The sequence below is a fragment of the Pelophylax lessonae genome, assembly GCF_965119305.1.
Source record: "Pelophylax lessonae genome assembly, chromosome: 6".
NCBI classification, from domain to species: Eukaryota; Metazoa; Chordata; class Amphibia; order Anura; family Ranidae; genus Pelophylax; species Pelophylax lessonae.
The window spans coordinates 303382540-303398718 of NC_138773.1; the positions used below are offsets into that span (position 1 = coordinate 303382540).

A 16179-nucleotide genomic window follows, 5' to 3' on the forward strand; every position below is an offset into this window, starting at 1 on the left:
TAGAAGTGGGAGTTGTGCCGCCGGATAGTACAAGTCAAAGTTGGGCAAAACCATTCCCCCCCAGGGTTGTTGGCTCTTAAAGCAGTTCTTCAGCCTTCTTCCCAAAAAAAAAATAAGTCAGCAGCTACAAATCCTGTAGCTGCTGACTTTTATTAAAAGCACACTTACCTGTCCAGGGATCCAGTGTTGTGCTTCCTCGCCAGATTTCGGATCCTCTGCGTTGCATGTTTACTGTGGGCAGCCAGCTGTTATTCCTTGTGACTTCACATCTGGCTGCCTACTGCGCATGAGTGAGCCGTGCTACGCTTTGTGAATGGTCCTGCAGCCTTCTGAAACCTGTGACTGATCCAGGAAGGTTGCAGGTTGGGGGGGAATGGCCTTCCGGGGGATCCCCCCTAGCAATCCAACTGGAAGTAGGAGCAGTACTTGCTCCCCCCTCCTCCAAAAAAGATGCCAAAACTAGGGGGAGGGCATAAAGCGGTACTTCCCCTTTTAGGGTGAAGTTACGCTTTAAGGAGGCGCCAAGGCAGCTTGTGTCGACATTACCCCAAACAAAAGTAATAAGGATAGAACCTATGAGCTTAAAAAATTTGAGTGGGTGAATGACTCGTATAATATTTTGGGGAATAAAATTATTTTAATAAGATTTCTGCCCATAACCCTGAAAGGGGGAGACGAGTCATTATTATTATTATTATTATTATTATTATTATTATTATTATCATGATTTTTCACAGTTATTTCACCTCATTTTCCTGAAGCCTTTTGGTGAAATTTAAAATTAAAACAAACACAAAGTTTAACTCCTTTTTTTCTTTTTTTTGCACCACCGTAGGCGCGATATCCTGCAAGATGTCTCTTTCACTGTGATGCCGGGGCAGACTGTGGCACTGGTGAGTTTTATTGCATGTAAGACACAGAGCATTGTATAAAAGAGTCTACAACAGGGGTGCTCAACCCGTGGCTGGCAAAGCCCTCCGATGTGGCCCACGACCTCAAACAAGCGAAGCGCATTCTCATGCCCTGGCATGGTGGGTCAGCAAGCCCAGATGCACTGAGCCATAGACTTCTATTATATCCTGCGAGTTTGGTGGGCTTTCAGAAAATGCACCACACCCGCAAGTTATAATAGAAGTCTATGATTCAGTGCAGCTAACCCACAGGAAAGCCGCAGGTGCATTGTGCTGCAGCTGCGGTGCAGGTAAACCACAGTGCATCAGTGTGAAACAGCCTTACTGGGGGCTCAAGACAGTAAGGGCCCATTTACATTTGCAGTTTGGGTGGCACTAAAACTCCACAGTTTATTGTGGCCTGCAACCGGTTACCAAATAACTTAAAGCGGAGTTCCACCCTAAAATTAAACTTACCTCCACCTTCTTGCTCCGGGTCACCTGAAAAACAAATGGATAATCGCTATTTTTTTTTTTTACTTACCTGGTTTAGAAGAAAATATACTTACCTTACTTCCTCTTCCTCCCCTCGGCGGCCATGGCGATTCGTCACTTCCTGGCTTTGCAATGATTCCTGGGAGCTGAACGTCATCGCTCCCAGGAATCAATGCGCCTGCACCGGCCCCGCTCGTCACTTCCGGTGCAGGCGCCGTCATACCTTGCTAAACAGCTTCTGGGCATGCCCAGAAGCTGTGCAGGGATGACGCTGCGGCACCGGAAGTGACGGCGGGGCCGGTGCAGTGCATCGTGGGACCGAAGAAGACGGAAGAGGACACAGAAGAGGACGCACTGGCTTCAAGCTGCCCACACCTGAGATGGCAGCGCTAGACAATACATTTTCAAGGTAAGTATTTCTTCTTGCAGGTAAGTGCAACCCGGGACAGATCAGAGGCTAGCCATTGTGGAATGCACTAGCCCTGACTGTCCCGGGGGTGTTTTTATTAAAAAAAAAATGTCCCAGGGTGGAACTCCGCTTTAAGTGACCCTTGCTCTTCAAAAGGTTGAGCACCCCTGGTCTACAACCTATGTGTTCAGTTTACTGGAAGCTATACATTTTAGCATTTCCTGAGAGCTCCAGGGCTTTAAGATCCTCAGCACCACAAGGGTTGTAGGGGGCTAACACCTGGCCACATGTAGAAATTTAAAATGAATCTTTCTTCTCCTTCCAGGTGGGGCCCTCAGGCTCAGGAAAAAGCACAATTATACGTCTTCTTTTCCGCTTTTATGATGTGAAAGGAGGCAGCATCCGGATCGATGGGCAGGATATTTCCACAGTGAGTTTTGCCAAGCAGAGCATGATCTCTAGAGCAATCTCTATAAGATGCACTTCTCTTGTGCTGCAGGCAGTATACAGAAAACACCGTTCTAGGTCTATTCCGCTACCTCCCAGCAGTTTTTTTTATTAAAGTGGCTCTGAACTCAGAATGTGAATTTTTGCAGTGTTATAAGGAAACTCTAGAATTATTAGGTGTCTCTAGGAATTGCCCAGACAGTTGTACCTCTTGTCTGGAATTCCTCCTGAAAATTGTGTACTTCCTGGTATGTAAGTGTGCCTAGGCACATAGCTGTATATTTGTAGTTTGAGATCACCTAAAGCACTGATGTCTGATTGCTGGTCTCACCAGATTTGCTGCTTGCTGTTTTCTATGCATGAGGCTCAAAGGGAAGGGTAAAAGGAAATACCCAGTAGGGATGCCAAAATACCCAGTACCTTCTAGATATGGATCACTTGACTTATTGTCTTTACATCCTTATGGCAGCCCTGGCGCTTGGTGATTGCACTGTCTGTCACAGGGGTTGGGTAGAGTCCTCAGCCCTGTGTAAGCTCCGTCTAGAGCCACTCATAGGGTCCTTTCACACGGAGCAGACCGTATCTTGATCCGCTCCGGCACTCTTCTTTTTTTTTTTTTACGGACATGGATGACACTTGTGTCATCCGAACCGTATGTCCGCATATCATCCCATCCGTTTGCGGATGATATACAGACATAATGCATGTCTATGGGATTGGGGATGTCAGTGGATGACACCGCTGACATCCGATTTTGCGTCCTTTCCGTTTTTTTAACGGAAGAAAAATAGGGTTCTGTTTTTTTGGAACAGAACAGAACTGAAAGGACGCAAATCGGATGTCAGCGGATGGTCATACGCTGACATCCGCAATCCCATTCACATGCATTCGCATTATGTCCGTATATCATGGATGGGGTGATATACGGACATACGGAACGCCCGTGTGAAAGAGGCCTTAACTGTCTTGCTTAGTTGAGAGGGGAAGTCGGGGAGAAAAGGAAAGGTGGGGAAGTGCATCTGCGGAGGGGGTGGAGAGAAATTGAAGCAAACATGTTTTTCCTTCAATGAGTAAATCACACGTTTACTTTTAAAATACTACAGCGCACCTTTACCCCTGCTAATCTGAGGGTTTTTATTTTTTAAGATTTCAGTAAGAGGAAACTTTCTCTGGTGTTCCTAGAACTGATGAATGTCTCATGGTTTTGTTTACAATTTCTCACTCTTTTAATGGTTCCTCTCTCTTAGGTTCTGCAAGCCTCTCTTCGCTCCCACATCGGGGTGGTGCCTCAGGACACAGTACTGTTTAATGATACCATTCGGAATAATATCCGCTATGGCCGCGTCAGTGCCACCGATGAGGAGGTGGAGCAAGCAGCAGTTGCGGCTGATATTCATGAACGGATACTTTCCTTCCGTGATGGTGGGTGAATGACAATAATCTTTCATAGGCTTAGGAAAGGCTCTGCGTGTTCTAAAATGCATAGAACTTGGAGGGGAAAATAAATTAAAAGAAGCCGAAATAATAAATAATATACTATAATTTTACATACAAAAACACTAATCAGAGTGGTAGAGCTTCCAGCAGGTTTGCCTGCGGTTCCTTCCTCAAGCAACTACGTCATTACAGGACACAGTAATGGTGTAGTGGCTGGCAGAGGGAACCACAAATCCCAGCAGGGACCAAGCATCCAAAAAAACTGGTGGTATCAAATACCAGTAGTGCCCATAGCCCTTCAAGAAAGCACAGTTTGGAGTATGAAATATATGAAATATTGCAGACTTTAGTTACGCTTTGCAAAACTGAAGGTGGAAACAGTTTCCCCAAAACAGTCTCCAAGGAAAGGAAAGTAGAGAAAAATTGGACTTTCTTGGTAACTGAAGCTTAATACTCACCGGATAAAAATAAAGATATAATTTTTATTTATACAAGATAAAATCACGTATCTGAACAGATTTTTAAAAAAAGTACAAATAGTGTATAAAACAATCGGCTAAATCTAACCGTATCCTACTAATACTTGGTGCACTCCAATGAGGAAGCAAGATTAGTTACGGATCCTCACTGGGCGCATACTCCTCTATAGGTTTTGTGGTTGAAGCCCGCTTCTTCAGGAGGAAATGCTCTGAAACCTAGCAATAATATACACAAGACAGTATACAGTATCTCACAAAAGTGAGTACACCCCTCACATTTTTGTAAATATTTTATTATACCTTTTCATGTGACAACACTGAAGAAATGAAACTTTACTACAATGTAAAGTAGTGAGTGTACAGCTTGTATAACAGTGTAAATTTGCTGTCCCCTCAAAATAACTCAACACACAGCCATTTATGTCTAAACCGCTGGCAAAAAAAGTGAGTACACCCCTAAGTGAAAATGTCTAAATTGGGCCCAATTAGCCATTTTCCCTCCCCAGTGTCATGTGACTCGTTAGTGTTACAAGGTCTCAGGTGTGAATAGGGAGCAGGTGTGTTAAATTTGGTGTTATCACTCTCACTCTCTCATACTGGTCACTGGAAGTTCAACATGGCACCTCATGGCAAAGAACTCTCTGAGGATCTGAAAAAAAGAATTGTTGCTCTACATAAAGATGGCCTAGGCTATAAAAAGATTGGCAAGACCCTGAAACTGAGCTGCAGCACGGTGGTCAAGACCATACAGCGGTTTAACAGGACAGGGTCGAATGACACCCAGCATAATCCAGCCAACTTACAGTGACCCCTTGCTGTCATGGACACACCCCCTGGGCTTGGCTAACCAGGGCTCACAGTGCTCCTGGACAGCTTAGGGCTCCCATGCCAATACTTGAACAGTGTAATATCCAAGAGTGAGTACACACACTTCCACTGTCACCAGACATCACTGGTCTGAAAAGGGAAGAAGTGGGGGAAGAGGGGTTTAGTGTAACCCAAAATAGAATTAAAGCAGAACTAAACTCTCCTATCTTTTAAAGCTAAGGAAGCTGCCATCTTGGCCTCTGTTTGATCTGAAATTAGCATAGTGCTGCACGTGTGATCAGTTTTAACACATGCCATTTGATAGCTTGACAGTTTGGTTTACAGAAAAAGCAACTGGGACAGTTATTCATGGCATGCCATGAATGTAACTTTTTTGGGAAGCCGTTAAATTGATTAGCTTAGTTCTGTTTTAAGTTTCACACTCCTAGTGTGATAAAGCTAAGACATTGCCATGGATACTAGTCTCAATTTGACAGGCTGCCTGTAAGGCTCTATTCACACTTGTGCAACTCCAAAGTTGCACTGACTTTGGAGTACAACTTTGGAGCAACTATGACGCAACTATGGATCGGTGCAAATTGAATGTGACTTGTTGTCCATCTGCAAAGTCGGACAAACTGTTACATGTAAAACAATCAGGTACGACTTTCATGCACGTTTTGATGGTAAAAGCTGCGGGGGATGATCTGATGGTGGTGACTCGAGTACAGTTCCTAGGTCGAGGTGGAGTAGACTTCCCTGAATGAATGAGTTTTCAAGGATCGCCTAAAGGTGGACAAGGTAGGAGCTGACCAGACATACTGAGGTAGGGAGTTCCAGAGGATGGGAGAGGTTCTGGAAAAGTCCTGAAGGTGAGCATTGGAGGAGGTTACAAGGAAGCTAGAGAGCAAGATGTCTTGGGAGGAGCAGAGAGGATGGTTTGGGCAATATCTGCAGATGAGGTTGGTGATGTATCTGGGGGCGGTGTTGTGGATGGCCTTGTATGTTGTGGTTAGTATTTTGACTTTTATATGGTGGAGTAGGGGAAGCCAGTGAAGAAATTGGCAGAGAGGGGCAGCAGTCATGTATAGGTTAGTAAGGTGTATAAGTCTAGCAGCAGCATTCCTAATAGACTGAAGGGGACAGGGATAGCCTGTATAACGGTAGGCCAGTGAGGAGGGAGCTACTGTAGTCAAGGTGGGAAATAACCATGGAGTGAATAAGTTGTTTTGTGGTGTCTTTAGTCAGGAAGGGGCGAATTCTGCAAATGTTGTGAAGGTTAAGGCGGTAAGTTTTAGCCAGTGATTGGATGTGGGGGGCTGAAGGAGAGGTCAGCGGCAAGGATTACACCTAGCACCCTGGCATGAGCGAAAGGACCAATGGTTGTGATGTTGATTTCAATGGTAAAGTCATGTTGGGAGGATCGGGGCCAAAGAAATATTACAAGCTCTGTTTTCTTAGATTGAGTTTGAGGAACTGGTGTGACATCCATACTGATATGTCGCTCAGTAAATTTGTGATACGTAAGGAGATCGAGGGGGTGGGGGGGTGAGTTGGGGAGTGGAGAGAGAGCTCTGGTTGTCGTCAGCATAGAGGTGGTATTGGAAGCCATGGGAGGTTATCAACTGGCCCAGAAAAGGGTTTTAGAGAGAGAATAGGAGGGGCCCAAGGACTGAGCCTTGGGGTACCACAACAGAAAGAGGAAGAGGAGTTGTATGTGACATTGAAAGTGCACTGAGATAGGTACGAGGAGAACCAGGAAAGCGCATAGTCACGGAAGCCAAGGGGGTGGAGCTTATTGAGGAGGAGGGGGGTGGTCAACTGTGTCAAAGGCAGCAGAAAGGTCTAAGTGTACATTCATACTACCGCGACTTGTCAGGCGACTTGTCAGGCGACTTGTCAGCCTGACTAGTCGCGGTCCATGCAGTGCTACAGGACCCGTTCTAATAGGAGCGACACAAGTCGCTCCGACTTAGAAAAAGGGTCCTGTACTACTTCTTGGCAACCTCGGAGCGACTTGCATAGACATTCATTATATGAAGTCCGTGCAAGTCGCGCCGAAGTCGCGGTGCACGGGACTTCACAGGTCGCCCCCGAAGTCGGAGCGACCTAGTGTGAACCGAACTTAGAGTATGAGTATGGAGTACTGGCAGTTGGTATTAGCAGTTAGTAGGTCATTAGTGAGTTTTAGTAGGGCTACTAGAGTACAAAATTGTTCCTACAGCAACAGTGTATATATACTTTTTAGGAATGATCAAATCATCAATCGATTCGGCCCTTCTTCTGTTACTCTTCAATTTCAGATGTAGATCTGCAGAGAATTGCACAGTTTAGGGATCCTGGTTAACATTGATTCTGGAATTGTACAATTCTCTGCAGATTGGCAAACTCCACACACAACAGGTATATCAGTACTGATAAATTGTGAAAACACAACAGACACAAAGGGTGGGACTTTAAATGAAGTGTGACCAGCTAAATAATATATTAATTTGTCATAGGACCAGAGGGGTGATAATTCATAATTTTATCAAAATTCTGAAGACCAGCTAACAGTAAATCCAAAATGTACCCAAAAGTATGTGAACCCATGGTAATGGGATAAACATAAATGATACACGTAAGGATGTAAATGGTCCAGAACAGTAATATAAAAGGTACATAATAAACCTGGTACATTCTAATACATAGCAGACATACAATAACCTACAGACATGATAAATTGTGGTTTTAGCTCTAGCAATTCTATCACTAGTGGCAAATCCCCAGCACCAGGATCAATAAATAAACCATTCGCCTGCTCCCACCTCATCATTGGCTGAAACACAGCAGAATCATGCTGGCCAGTGACAGAGCAATGCTATAGGAACAGATGGGCCGTGTAGTGTTTCTCTCCATTGGACCACGCTCACTAACTGATTTTGTTTTAGTATCCCAAGAGACAGGTGCAGATTCCGGGGAAGTGTTTTTTTTATTTCTTTCTCTTTCTGTCCGCAGGATATGACACACAAGTTGGAGAACGGGGTCTGAAGTTAAGCGGTGGAGAGAAGCAACGAGTCGCCATTGCACGAACCATTCTAAAGGGACCACAGATTGTCCTCCTAGATGAGGTGATTCTGGGCTAATGTCATATCCCATGTGTGGGTGGTTGGGGGTTCTTTGAGTACCTAAAGTGTGAAAATTCAGCCAGAGCCTTATTTTTTGTTTTTAAATATAAATAAAGTCATTGCTACACCCAAAATCAATACAAAAAGAAAGGATCTGCTAGCAACAAGAGAAATATACAATCCTTTACAAAACTTAAAGCGGAGTTCCGGCCTCGAAAACAACTTTGGATCATCCGCTTGCTGACAATCACCTGAAAAAGAAATGGATAGTCACGATTTGTTTTTTGTTTACTTACCTTGATATTGAAGAAAATATACTTACCTTTCTTCCACTTCCTCCCTCTGCGGTCGCGGCCCGCACCGTCGCTTCCTGCTCGCATTGACTCCTGGGAGCTGAACATCATCGCTCCCAGGAATCAATGCACCGGCCCTGCTCGTCGGTTCCGGTGCAGGCGCGTCATTCCCTGCTAAACAGCTTCTGGGCATGCTGGGATAACGCGCCTTCACCGGAACTGACGAGCGGGGCCGGTGCAGGGCATTCTGGGACCAAAGAGGACACCGAAGAGGACGCTCTGGCTTCAGCTGCCCACACCTGAAATGGCAGCGCTGGACAAGACATTTTCAAGGTAAGTATTTCTTCTAAAAGGTAAGTGCGACCCGGGACAGTTCAGAGGCTATCCATTATGAAATGCACTAGCCCTGACTGTCCCGGGGGTATTTTTATCTAAAAAACTCTGCTTTAAATAACAGAAACTTCAGCGCTCGAAGAAATAAAATAAAACAATTCGAAAAGTCCAAATATCATGAATTTTCCATAGGTATTGATTGCTAATACTTCCTCATGTATAACAACCAAGAGAAGTGGCAAATAAGTGCTCTCTCAACCAAGAGTAGAGTAAACACACTTTGTATAGTAGAATAGTGATGTAGTCAACAAAAACCAGTATCAAGTAGTATCAACTCCTCCTCAGGATATCGTGGTGTCGCATCAAACAGGATATCATGAAAGCAAAAAACTGTTATAGTGTAGTAATTACTGTATAGAGTAATAGAAGTGAACACCCATGCCAAAAAGTGATAAACAGGGTATACTCATGACCCAAGATCCATCCCCTCCGCATGCAGTGCACGCCCACCAAAATTCATGTGCTGCCATAAAGTATGCAGCTAACACACTTTGCAGGATGGATGGATGGATGGATGGAAAATAAACACTGATCTCACATTAGGTGGGAAACGCGTAGGGCGGAGCTGTCTATATGACTTCACACCACCACGTTGGTCTCGAGGTGGCGGCGTTTTGATGTGAGTGAAAGAGCGGCGTTTTGCTTTATTACTATACTGGCTAATTTATGCAATTGTTAGTGACTGTTTTAACTGCTGCATTTGGGTTAATAAATGACAACACTATGATACCTTATCTTGGCTGTTTGGTGGTATCATTTGACTGAATGATTGGCACAGTGTCCGAGAGATAGGAGAAGATCCCATCAGAGGAGATCGGTATTTATTTTCTATCCATCTGTCTATCTATCTATCCATCCATCCTGCAAAATGTGTTCGCTGCATACTTAATAACAGCACATTAATTTTTGTGAGTGTGCATTGCATGCACTTTTTGGCACGGGTGTTCAGTTCTTTTACTCTATACAGTAATTACTGTAAGAGTTTTTTACTTTTTTGTTTTTTTTAGTTTTGTACAGCTTGGGGGAAGGTTTGGAATCTCTTGTATGTAAGCTGTCATTGCTAACTTCTCCTGATGAAAATGCAAGTTTTTCTGGCTGTCATGGTAATCCAGTGACTTCAATACTTTTTAGATTTGGAGATCTGACTTTAATTTTCAGTGAGGAGACAGAAGAAAATGACCACTCACAAGCTTGCGTAGTATGCCAATGTCCAAGAACAGCAAGTGCAAGCAGGATGGAGCTTATCCACCCTTCACAAGGGATGGACAACATTCCTTCTGATAAAACGGGCTATGACAGGTCCTCTTTACTGAGACATCTGGGGTCTATTAGACCCAAGATCTCTCCTCTGCCCCTAAAAGCATCTGATCAGACCTAGATCAGTTAGATCAGATGCTTTCAGAAGCCAGTAATGGCTTGTTTACATCCTGCCGAAACCGGAAGTGGCAAAATATATCTCCATGATAAGCCGGCAGAACCGCCGACTTCAGTCCCGGGCTCCCCGGTGGGAGAGTAAAGCCCGGAAAGGTAGCAGGAGGTGGACTGTCGTCCCAGTCCCTGCTGTTCTTATCTTCTCCTGAGACAAAGTTACGTCAACCCCTCCATATCAACATTAATAAATCACAATCTATGTTGTGCCTTAATTTCCTCAGTGAAGAGATTTGTCATTGGTCACTACGGTCATGTGGCTGCGTTGACTGATCATCGCTCACAACTGCCTTTTCATGGACATTGGGGAGGGTTTTTGTAGTTGGGTTACCTTTTCATTTTTTATGAGAAGATGAATGTAACCTTTAAGTGCCGCTTGTGTTGCCATTGGTGAAATTTCCCACTTCTTGTTTTGTGTTCACCAAAATGGAAAATGATTGGAAAACTTCCAATGGAAATTCAGCAACAAAACTTTTTTTTTTTTTACCAGTGCAGTTTGGAAGGGTTTTCTCACTTTCTCACTTTATTTGTTCTAACTTTATATATTCTTCCACATTTCCTGTCTGGTCACCACACAAGAGATGTCTTCCTATTAGGAACACCGACTGCATTATAAGCTAGACAAAGCTTCTAACCCTTCCCCACTTCCCAAAATATAAAAAGGCTGGAAATCCACTTTAAAATTAAATTTCGGATAATGAACCTCTGCTATAGGTTATGCTGACATACATGATTAAGGCCCCTTTCACACAGGCTTTCCGATCAGGTCCACCTGTCAGTTTTTGATGCGGACCTGATCAGATGCTCCATGCACCCCTATGGAGCAGCGGATGTCAGCGGTGACATGTCAGCTGCTATCCGTTCTGATGTGGTTTGTGAAATCCAGACGGATTTTTTACCAAAAAATTTTCCATCCGTCTGGAGGATCGGATCAGATGAGATCGGATGAAAACGGAAAGGCGGTCCTTTTTCATCCGATCTCCCATAGAGAAGAGCGGGGATCTGACAGCTCCGTCTCTGCAAATTAAGCGAAGACAGAGCTGTCATCTGCCTGCTCAGCGGGAATCGGTGGATCGATCCCCCTTGAGCAAAACGGAGTCCACCAGGCAGAAAGCCAGTGTGCAAGACCCTTCGGGCCCTTTCACACTTGCGGACCGTTCAGATCCGCCTGTCAGTTTTTCAGGCAGATCTGAACGGGTGCCCCATGCATCTCTATGGGGCATTGGATGTCAGCGGAGACATGTCCGCTGACATCTGATCCGATCCTGTCTGTCAAAATTGGACAGATGGAAACCCTTTTTTCCATGCGTCTGGGGGATCGGGTGGGATCGGATGAGCGGTCCGTTCTCATCTGATTCCCCCATAGAGAAGAGCGGGGACCTGACAGCTCTGTCTCCGCACACAGGGCGGAGACAGAGCTGCCATCCGCCTACTCAACATGGGGATTGGCGGATCATTCTCGGCTGAGAAAAACAGATCCCCGCCGACGGAGCGGCAAGTGTGAAAGGGGCCTTAGGAGTTGTTTTACTAAAACTGGAGAGTGCAAAATCAGGTGCAGCTGTGCATGGCAGCCAATTAACTTCTAACTTCAGCTGCTTCAATTAAGCTTTGACAAATAAAAAAAGAAATAAACCCTGGAAGCTTAATGGTTTCTATGCAGAGCTTCACTAGATTTTGTACTTTTCTTGTTTTAGTAAATCAACCCTTTAGAGTTTAAAAACTAAAAGGACACCCCAAAGATGGCACTTGTCCAGTCAGCAGCCATGTTATATGTTGTTAGATCAGCTGCTGACTAGATGCCCATATTGGCCGTAACACCGATGCCCTCTGTATTGTTTTCCTCCTCGATTTACTGACACTTCTTCTCACCTGCCTGTTTTTTAGGCCACGTCAGCACTGGATACTGAAACGGAACGCAACATCCAAGCTTCTTTGGCCAAAGTTTGCGCCAATCGCACTACAATCGTTGTTGCTCATCGGTGAGAATCGATCTGTTCCTCTTTCTGTGACATTTTTAGTTGGGAGTTCATAGAACAGCGTTGCAATCTACTATTTGTATGTTGACTGTGGTTTTCAATTCTGATTATTTTTACTCCTTTGTTTCCAGGCTCTCCACTGTGATCAGTGCAGATCAGATCCTGGTTCTGAAAGAAGGACAAATTGCAGAGAGAGGAAGGTAAGGGCAGTATTCTGGGTAACCTGGCTAATAAAAATAGAACCGTTTATTAAATCTCAGTTGCCACATCCTAAAAAACGTCCTGTTTAGGGTGGGGCATGTTCTTAAACCCATCTGGTCAGCGCAAAAGGTGTTTCCTTGGCTTTCTGATTTGTGCTTGATTAGCTGCTTTGGAGAGCAGGGGAGACATTGGGTGTCTAGTAGACCCTGATGTCTTCATAAGCCCATATTCACATTGGTCCGACATTTCAAATTGCATGTCAAAACTAAGCCAATTGCCATCAATTGCACTGTCCGACGCCGACTTTGCGGCGCCGCACCGATTCCCAAAAGTAGTTTCTGTACTACATTTTCGGGGTCGATTTCAATAGACATCTGTGCAAGAACCGGCACAGATGTCTGTGAAATGGCCCCCGAAGTCGAACTGAAATGCCGGCTTGAAATCGTGTGAATTCAGTTAACCACTTAAGCCCCGGAAGATTTTACCCCCTTCCTGACCAGGCCCTATTTTGCGATTCGGCACTGCGTGACTAACGGACAATTTCGCGGTCGCGCGACACTGTACCTAAACTAATTTGACGTCCTTTTTTTCCCACAAACAGAGCTTTCTTTTGGTGGTATTTGATCACCTGTGCGATTTTTTTTTTTTTTTTTTTATCATGCGCTATAAACAAAAAAAGAGAGACAATTTTGCAAAAATAACAATATTTTTCACATTTTTTTTATATGAAATTCCCCAAAAAAATGTAAAAATCTAAATTTTTTTAACATTTTTGGCCAATTTGTTTTCTGCTACATATGTTTGTTAAAAAAATCACAATAAGCGTATTTTAATTGGTTTGCGCAAAAGTTATTGCGTTTACTAACTAAGGGAAAGATTTTTGTCATTTATGTTGTTTTTGAGTAATGGCGACGATCTGCGATTTTTATTGCAGGACTGTGACATTGTGGCGGACAGATCGGACCCTTGACTGACATTTTTGACACTTTTGGGGGTACCAGTGACATTACTACAGTAATCAGTGCTATACATATGCACTGTTACTGTAAAAATGACACTGGCAGGGAAGGGGTTAACTTTATTAGTGATGCAGTGGCTAAGTGTGTCCCTAGGGGCGTGCTTCTTACTGTGATTGGATGTGGCTTTTCATGTAACAGCAGAGATCTACGATCCTACATAGCAGGACCGTATGATCTCTGCTGTTACACAAGGGAGAATGACAGGCGGCTTTGTTTACATTAGCCGCCTGCCTTTCTCCCTCTGTAACGGACGATCGCGAGTGACCGGTGGACATCGGAGCCGCCGGTCACTCGCGTGGAGGAGTCCATGAACGAGCGGGGGCAGAAGCGCGCCTCGGGCGGCGCGCGCTCGCCCCCTATTGGCTCACAGGCGAGTGACTTATCCATACGCCACTTTGCCTGCACGGGGCTGACCGCTGCAGTATATGTACTTGCGGCGGTCGGCAAGCGGTTAAACTCGCACGATTTCAAAACGGTCTCAGTGGCTTAAGCAAACCTGTTACCTGCCCTTTAGTACACACAAACACAATATAATGCCCAATTTTTTGGTAAAATATAAAAGATGAGGTTGTGTCGAATAAATGGGCTAACAATGTGGTAGCAATAAAGTTTGAAAAAAAAAATGGGAAAAAATACATTAAAAAAATGAAAAGCACCACCGCGGCAGTTACACCCCGTTCACACTAAATGGTGCTTTGAAATCGCGCTACTTCAGTGAAATTTCAAAGACGCTGGTCAGTGCGATTTCATGTGCAGCTTGCTGACATCTGTGTGATTTCATGCACAGATGTCTATACAAGTTGCACATGAAATCGCCAAAAATAGTGCAGGAACCTTTTTCAAATCTGTGCTGAGTGAGTTGCACCGATTTTAACGGTTCCATAGGTACAAATAGGGTGCGACTTGTTATGCAATTTTAAACTGTCAAATCACATGACAAGTCGCGCCAGTGTGAACGGGGGGCTTTTGAAATAATTTTTGTACTGTAGTTTGTTGCTATTTCATGAGCATGTACAATTTTGAATCTTGACCTGTTTGGTATCTGTTTACTCAACGCAACCTCACCTTTTATTACTCAACGCAACCTCACCTTTTATTACTCAACGCAACCTCACCTTTTATTACTCAACGCAACCTCATCTTTTATATTTTACCAAAACATTGGGTATTATATTGTGTTTGTGTGCACTAAAATTCATTTTAGTGTAGTTTTTTTTTTTTTTAAATATACAATAAACATAAAATATTGCAATAAAATCAGGGGATTCCTATTGCGCTACCGTCTATGAAGGAGATGATTTCAGGTTTCAGCAGCTGCAATAACCACCATTTTATTCTCAAAGGTCTCTGCTTTCAGAAAAATGTTTGGGGTTTTTTTTAACATTTGTGTGAAAAAATTAAAAGATTTGCCCTGGACAGTAAGTGGTTAAAAATATTATTTGTGTCCATGTTAGGATGTGATTGGCTGAATTATGCCTCGTTTCCACTGAGCGGTACGGTACGGTTTGTTACAGTTCCGTACGGTACACCTTGATCAGGCGTGCGTTTCCACTGCCAACAGTACTTAAGCTCAACAGTATTGCTCCACCCTGTTGGTACGGTACTAATGTGCTTGGTACTCCAATGAAAGGGTACCAAAAAAGTGGTATGGTACAGTTCGGAATTAGGGTACCATTTACAACTTTTGACAATGGAAACAGCAAAAATTGCGTACCGAACCGTACCGTACCGTACCACTCAGTGGAAACGAGGCATTAGGTAAATTACAATCTTTGCCTTCCTTTGATCAAGAAAACCTTTCATCTCTGTTCTCTTTTGCTTTTAGACACGAGGAGCTCCTCTCTAAGGGAGGCATCTACGCAGGGATGTGGCAGAAGCAGCAGAGCAGCAATGAGTCTTCCTCTGACTCCGAATCCGAAAGGAAAGACAAAATCTCAGAGAAGCTCCAACAGCCCAAGCCAGCCCTAAGGAAACCTCACTAGACAGCAGCGTAATGTGGCTTTGTGCTGCACGGCAAGCTGCGGACAATGTTGGTTAGAGAAAATATTGTCCTCCTCAGCATTCTGTATGAAGTGAGAGGATTAATGGCAGTGATCACATCTGCTATTATTAGCAGAGTGCTGGAACAAAGCTTCTGTTTTCACATAATCCATGTTGGGAAAACGCTGCAGGAACCATTATTTCACATTTACCATCTTGTAGGTTTGCCAAATGTGATCTAGGTGTAGCTCTTACAACCCTTCTAGGACCTGCAGCTCAGCCTACACACTGCCACCCTTGTTCTCATTGGCCCATTATGGTGAATTAGGCTGCATAGGGTATTGATATTTCAGTTTTTGGTGGGCATTGGCTTTTGGAACTGGCTTGCAGATTCTCTGCTCTGTCAGAGATTCGAGTAGTGACACTTCCCTGCAGCAATATGAATATTTCTTGTACATTTATTAAAGAACTTGACCAGCAACTGATTTGCAGTAAACATGTGCTGCAGGGCAAAGCAACAGGTTCACTTAAATGCCCAAACAATCCCCTTCTCTTTGTCATTTACTTATACCCATTTTCCCTGTCACACTGCTATATGGTGGAGGGATGAGAAGAAACTCTTTCTAATCTTTAAAGGAGAAGTATGAGTTTATGGAAAAAAAAGTAAACATCCATACTCGCCTCTATGCTGCAGCTGTCACTCATCCGCTCTATGACCAAGAACTAAGTGGTCACACCGCCTCTGATTGCTCAGCTTTTAGTCTGCTCAAGCTGTGAGCAGTGACTGTTAGTCACCGCTCTCCTCCTCCAGTGATCAC

At 44.1% G+C, this 16179-nt stretch overlaps 1 protein-coding gene across 1 annotated transcript in view; it reads left to right on the plus strand.

The window, feature by feature from the left end:
• ABCB6 (ATP binding cassette subfamily B member 6 (LAN blood group)) overlaps positions 1-15937 on the plus strand; it is a 68899-nt gene extending 52962 nt beyond the window's left edge. The window contains exons 13-19 of the mRNA XM_082260955.1: positions 836-893; positions 2120-2224; positions 3489-3663; positions 7962-8074; positions 12070-12164; positions 12293-12361; positions 15207-15937. Of these exons, the coding sequence (XP_082117081.1) occupies positions 836-893; positions 2120-2224; positions 3489-3663; positions 7962-8074; positions 12070-12164; positions 12293-12361; positions 15207-15363 (772 nt within the window). The 3' untranslated portion in view covers positions 15364-15937. The remainder of the gene's footprint in view (positions 1-835; positions 894-2119; positions 2225-3488; positions 3664-7961; positions 8075-12069; positions 12165-12292; positions 12362-15206) is intronic.
• The last annotated feature ends 242 nt before the right edge of the window (positions 15938-16179 follow it).